At 33.6% G+C, this 7,113-nt stretch overlaps 1 protein-coding gene across 1 annotated transcript in view; it reads left to right on the plus strand.

The window, feature by feature from the left end:
* LOC102775037 (coiled-coil domain-containing protein 138) overlaps nt 1–3,633 on the plus strand; it is a 31,181-nt gene extending 27,548 nt beyond the window's left edge. Inside the window, exons 2-3 of the mRNA XM_006760232.2 lie at nt 1,112–1,250; nt 3,138–3,633. Coding sequence (XP_006760295.2) covers nt 1,112–1,250; nt 3,138–3,303 — 305 coding nt within the window. The 3' untranslated portion in view covers nt 3,304–3,633. The remainder of the gene's footprint in view (nt 1–1,111; nt 1,251–3,137) is intronic.
* The last annotated feature ends 3,480 nt before the right edge of the window (nt 3,634–7,113 follow it).

The following is a 7,113-nucleotide window of genomic DNA, read 5'->3' on the forward strand; positions in this document are numbered from 1 at the left end:
TTGAGCGAGCAGTTATGGCTGCTCTCAGTTCCGTCCCTAGGGGCTCTGCCTCTCTGAGTCCCAGCAACCGCTGCAAACCTCGGAGAGAAAGCTGCACTCGCTCTGACCGAAGCCAGACAGTCCTGCTTCTCCCGTTTGAGTCTGGATCCCTAAAGACTCGCCCGGATCTGGAGCTCAGAGTCTGCGACTCCCTCCCGATTTAAAACGCCAACCACGCCCTCAACCACCAGCCCGCTCTGCATGCACTCCGCACCTCAATATTTGACTTCAGCACTGCGCCTCCTCTGAGTGTCGGTATGCGTTCTCTTTCCTCCTAGTTGTAGGACTTCCACTCAGCCAGCGTTCCTGTGGTTCTGGTTGATGTCCTTTCCGTCTTTTAGTTTCACTTTTGTGGTTCTGGGTGATGTCCTTTCCGTCTTTTGGTTGTTCGAGGCAGCAAACTCTGGCGTTAACCTATGCCACCATCTTGGTTCTCTCCCATCTCCCATCTTTTTTTTTTTTAATAGTCATCAATTTATTTTTCTGGCAAATAAATTACAAAAATAAGTTTGGCATTTCCCTTCTGCTTTGTTTTGTTTTTTTAGAGATTTTGCCTTTTAATTTACAAATTCTTTTACATAGACATTTAAAATTTTTATTGTGAAAATTTTCAATCTTTCTTTTATGAGTCTTCCCCCCTTTTTGCTTATATGCTTAAAAAGCTATTCCGTATCCAGTGATCATATAAATTGTCATTAACACTGAAATGAAATTGTTAAATATAGAGTATTAAAAAACTTTTACTATCCCAACAAAATGTCTTATTGCTAATTATTTAAATTCAGCCTACTGTTATGAACTTATTGAAGAAATGATTCCCCCCTTTCTTTCAGACATGGGATTTCTGCTCAATTCTGCTTAATAATCTTATCTTTGGTTTGCATTGTTCAACAAGAGCCAGTGGGTATTTTAATTTTTAAGATGATGATATTTTTGCCTCAAAGTTTATATATGAAAATCAACTCAATATTTAAAAATACCCCATACAATTCTGATTTTATTTTGGTTTATTTATTTATTTATTTATTTATGGCTACTCCCTAACAGTAAAGCACCGGGATTTGTTTTTCAGAATCCTTGCAGCCTTTCCTGGAAGCCTGTAGCAATACTCTGTTTTTTCGTACTTGTTCTGTGCTGCTTCGAACCCCTAAGCTTGATCTTCAAATACTGGAAAAACTCAGTATTATTCTACAGAAACTTTCTAAAATCAAGTAAGAATTTTTTATTTCTAATACTTCTATTTAAAAATATCTTTTTGTGCTCATTTAGACCTTGTGAATCCTATACTAGTTCAACTTTGATTATTAAATCAAAATTTTTAGTAAATGTAGAAAATTGAGATTCATGCATGTTAATACTTGTTTAATACTTAGTGATACAGTAGAATTATAGTTTTAATCTTAGAATGTCTTGTTGTTTCTGCTAAGTGAACTTTAAATACCACAGAATATGTAAAACTAAGAACAATTTTTAGCAATCAAGTGATAGTATTAGAACAAATTATTGCACACTGGTATTCTGTACCACCACAAGTGAAAATAAAAATGATAATAAAGTAAATTTGTCAGATTCTTATTATGTACTATACTAAAGTTAGTTTAGGGAATGAGAAAGAAGCAGGCAGAAAAGATTTTAAATAATGTATATTTTAGGAAACTATATGAGCTTCCTGCCACTAATTTGGTTTTTACTGTAAGAATTAGGGGCTTTCTTTTTATATTTCCTCTTAAGCAAATATTGGTATAATCATTTTAAAAATTATAAATGGATTTTGAAGCTATATTTTCTTAGAATCTTGGTATAGTCCAGTTTTTATGACAGTTATAGTTTTGGTTCAGCTCCTCTGTGCCCTTTCTTTCCCCTCAGCCATGATTTTAATGGTGGTGAACTTAGATATTTACCAGGCTTCATTCAAGTATAAATGCATCTTAAAATTATTTGCAGATATATGATAGTGGGTTCATATGCCCTATTTGGTACCTACCACATCATAGTAAATTATTACTTATCAAATTACAATCTCATACTCAGCTCACCAAATTATTGGTTTTCATCTGGTGTCAGTTAAACTTAACAAATCATTGTCTTCCTTTTCTTGAAGACTGACTGTAATATGATTGTCTTGATTTGTAATCAGTAAATTCTCAATAAGGCCTGTTATAGTTAACCTGTGGTGCCATGAAACTGCAACTACATTCCTTAGGTTTCATTCTTCCTTAGGTGTTAATTCATGAGATTTTTTTAAGTGGTCCCAAAATTGCAAATATAGCCTTGGGTTGGGAACAGTTGATGCTCAGTCTTAAAGTAAATCTTTAAAACCACAAAGATATAAATTCTTCTATATCAAATGGATGGTTATATACAGTTATTTAATAATTTCTCCCAAGATACAAGTATATGTAGACAAGAAATAAATATGTAATCAGATATAATTCTAACTAATTGATCATGAAATTACTAACTGGTTATTAGAAAGAGGATGGTTGAAAAGTTATTTTGGTACAAAGGCAAAAGGTAAACCAATATTCTGCCACTTTAAAAAGCCCAGCTTACTTAAAATATGTTGATCTAGTACTTGTATTTGACTTTTTCTAGCTGTTACAGAAAAAGCAATTCTCAACTGTTGTAATAGTGAATTGCTGCAGTTTTCAGGAGGATGAACCATTTTCTTTTTCCTTGAATACTTTTTTATTTTAGGCCTATCTTATGAAACCCACTTTATTTGTCTTGGCATGTTAATTCTTTTTTTAAAATACATTTTTATTGATTTCAAAAAGGAAGGGAGTGAGAGAGAGAAACATCAATGATGAGAGAGAATCATTGATCAGCTGCCTCCTGCATGCCCCCTACTAGGGATGGAGCCTGCAACCTGGGCATATGCCCTGACCAAGAATCAAACCGTGACTTCCTGGTTCTTCGGTTGATGCTAAACCACTAAGCCACACCAGCTGGGTGGCATGTTAATTTCTTAGTTACCTATTTTCTTCACTATTTTTAAAAACAGATGCCATTTTTCTACATTTATACATGTTATCAATATAATTACAATGAATTCCTTAAGTGTGTGTAATTAAATTAATGTACTCATTCTCTTACAGGAGTAATAAGAAGTTCTTTGAACTTTTTACAATTCATCTGATGCTTCAGGAAATACAAAGGACAACACATCCAGAACATGCCTTTCTCTGTATTAACCTAAATTCAACTCTGTTCAATTTGGGTTTAACGAAATGCAACTCCCTGGCCTCCAATTCAAGCCATTAGACTGGCTTATTATTATATTATATATGTGTTGCTTATTTGTAAGATTGCAAAAATCATCAAAGTAACTAAAAATCTACCAAGTAAAGTTTCAGTAGCATCATTTATCATGAAAAATAAAATAGAAAATTTTTTTACTTTAAGAATGAAATCTAGAGGAGCTCTGGAATGATTGTAATATTACAGTTCAACTTAGGTAGTACTAATGTGTAAAATAGAATTTCCAGAATTAATGACACTGGGGTTATTTTTTTGTAAAACTGCTTTATAAAAATTCTTAAAATTATGTGATTATTTTGAATAAAACTGGTGTTTATCTGGGAACAGGGCTAGATCATGTTGTTATTCTGTTTTCTTAATATATTAGAAATCTCCCCCTTTAGAAACAAAAGTACATAATTTTTAACTATCACCTTCATATTATAACTTTTCTATATATCCTAGATTCACAGATACTGATTTTTTTATTGTGCTGTCCATGAAACACTTTAGAGAAAAAATTTTGATTTTTCTAGTTTATTTTCCAAAACAATTTAATTATTACTAAAGCATATTTGTACAAAATTAAAAAAAATTTTACACTGAAAAATTAAAATGTCACAATCCCAACACCCAGAGATATCTATCTCCTGCTGTAGCCAAAGATGAGTGAAGTAGCCAGAAATAAAAAAATACATTATGGATACTTCAGAAAAATTCCATTATGGATACTTTTGTTAACAGAACAAAAGACTAGCTTCTCAGAACACACAGTGCCTAGAGATGGGACCAGTAAGACAGTGGATGCCAGGTGGTAGAGCAGAGGTTGGCACTTCAGCATGGGATATTTGATGTTTCTGAAGAAGAGAACAAGACAAGTAAAGCAGAATATTATTCAAAGATGTAGTTGAATAAAGATTTGGGGTGGGAGGTGCCTAAAGAAAGATTTGCATGTACAGATTGGAAGAGCTCATCAGGTTCCAGAAAAATCACTGAGGAACGGAGTCTAAATTAGACACATCCTGTACTTTAGATACATTACAATTAGAATTTAATGGTAAGTATTAAATATTAAGGATAAAGCAGAAACAAACAAAAGCCAGTTATCTGCAAGAGTAGAAAAACAAAGCTAGCCTCATACAATGCCAGAAGTTGATAAGTAACCATCCCCTCAACTTTTGGAGAGGGAAAATTTAAACTAAGAATTTATACCTAGTGAAAATGTCTTTCATAGGTGAAGACAATGGAGAGAAATGTTCAGATATGCAAGTGCTCAGAAATTATACTGTTTACATGCTATTCTTGAAAAAACTAACTGCATAGATTATTCTAATTTAGAGATGGAGAATTGAATTTATTAAATCAAACTCATTCTAAAAGACTGTAGTGAACACCAAAAGCATTTGAACATCAATATATTTAAATAATTGTTGTAAACCATTTTTAAAATGGAATAAAATGTTATATTATTCAAAAGAATACGTAATGGGAAAAGAAGCAATTTATTAGTAAGAATTTTGGTAAGACTATGTTAACCAATGTTAAAAACAGGATTAAATGGGACCCTGAGATTGAGGTGAGATGGAGAAGCTAGTAAGTTTTCCACATTTTCATCAGAAATAGAATGTTTCATTTCAGTATTAACTTTTGACAATTAGAAAATTGAAGGATAAAAGAATGCTTTTGGAAAATGTCAAAGAAATTATAAATATTAAAAGCAAGATATCCTCAAAACATTGAAGAAGAAAAGCAAATTATTTACAGTAACATAGCAAAATATAGAAAGCCAGGAACATGTAAAACACAAAAGTATTTAGGATGAATAAAAGGCTTTAAAATTATAAATGAATTTTGTATTACCCTGTGCTGATAAACTTTAAAATCTGGATGAAATGGATGATTTTCTAAAAAAAGACATCAAAAGTATCTCTATAAATCCAAATATAAAATCATTAAACCTTTTATAAAATTATGGAAGAATTTTTTTAAATGACATCAAATCCAGGTGTTTTATAGATTGTTTTAACATTTCAAGGAAGATATATTTAAAGCTATTTAAACTGTCCCAGAATGTTGAAAAGGCATTCTAATGTATTTTCTAGAGTTAGCATGAACCCAATACCAAAAAATTGACAAGGAAAGTAGAATAAAATAGTTTCAGAAGTCTTAAAGAATTATAAACAGCCCTGGCCAGGTAGCTCAGTTGTTAGAGTGCCATCCCCATACACCAAGGTTGTGGGTTCGATCCCTGGTCAGGGCATATGAAAAGAACCAACCCATGAATGCATAAGTAAGTGGAACAACAAATCATATCTCTCTCGCTCGCTCGCTCTTGCTCTCTCCTTCCCTCCCTCCCTTCCTCTCAAAAAATCAATAAAAATAAAAAAGAATTATGAATAAATCAACATCAACTATATTTTACAGAAACACTAATCCATGACCAAGTGTAGCATGCATTCTAGAAATATAGTTGACCTCAAACAACAGTTTTATTGTCAATAAATATATGTATTTTCTCTTATGATTTTCTTAACATTTTCTTTTCTCTAGTTTATTGTTAAGAATACAGTACATAAGACTTATAACACACAAAATGTGTGTTAATTGCCTGTTTATGTAATTGTGAAGCATCTAATTAGCAGTAAGCTATTAGTGTTAAGTTTTTGAGGAGTCATCCAAAGATTTTGAATATATTGGAGGGGGGTATTGTCGCTATTTCCCATGTTGTTCAAGGGTCATCTGTAGTAGTTAAATGGCTTTTGAGATCTCTCCCAACCCCGAGATTCTAAATTCCATTAAAACTATTTCAGCACGCAGTTCAGAATAGAGCAGCAATTTTTAGGTCACTGTTTTATAGCTTTTGGCCAAAGGCCATCCAAAGGTTAACAGAGCAAAGGAAAGCCTGAGGGGCCTGGGGAACTCTGAAGGCAGGCACGCAGAGTGGCCAGACCCACCTGGGGGTGGGCCCAGACTTGCTGCGCACCTGTCGCTCCGGTGAGGCTGAGGGGACTGGGCACTGCCATCTTGTGGCTGTGGGCACCGCCCTCTTTGAGGGTGTGGCAGTCTTAGCATATTCCCTCCTTATTGACTGTGGATGCCGCCATCTTTGAGTGTTATCTTTGAAGGCGTGGCAGTCAATTAGCATATTCCCTTCTTATTGGCTGTGGGTGCCGTCATCTTTGAAGGCAGGGCAGTCAATTAGCATATTCCCTCCTTATTGGCTGTGGGTGCCACTGTCTTTGTGATGGCATGAAGGTCTATTAGCACATTCCCCCTTTATTAGATAGGATTCTCAGGCCATACAAAATTATTAGAAATGAATATTTCACTTAAAATATGAATAAACTTAATTTATATAATAACATTCTTGAAATTAATAAATTGTTTAAGTTTGTGTCTTAAAGTTGGCAGTGAATTTCAGATTTACATAACAATTTGCATCCAGTAATTTTTATGGTAACACAACATTAGTATGGCCAAATGTTAACTTGTTACACTTTTGTGTTAAATTAATATTTATAACATGCAGTTTTTCTGAACGAGCATAAAATTTTTTTCTTAGAATTACTTTGTTAAAAACAAACAAATAATTCCATATCCTCATTCTGAAAAGATATGAACATTGAGGGAAGGGGGACGCTTCAGTTTAGTTTATTCTTTATATGTCTTGAGTCATCATGTTTCTGGTCCTTGAATGCCAAGTTCTTGAGTCTCAATGTCATAGATATGAGCACTGAACTCAGTACAAGATCAAGCAGATAGAGTGTATTAAAAAGAGCTTGTGCACAAGGGAGTCCACCTGAAAGGAGAAGTTGAGCTTCCCAAGGGGTTCTT

This window comes from Myotis davidii, unplaced genomic scaffold (assembly GCF_000327345.1).
Source record: "Myotis davidii unplaced genomic scaffold, ASM32734v1 scaffold677, whole genome shotgun sequence".
Classification (NCBI taxonomy): Eukaryota; Metazoa; Chordata; class Mammalia; order Chiroptera; family Vespertilionidae; genus Myotis; species Myotis davidii.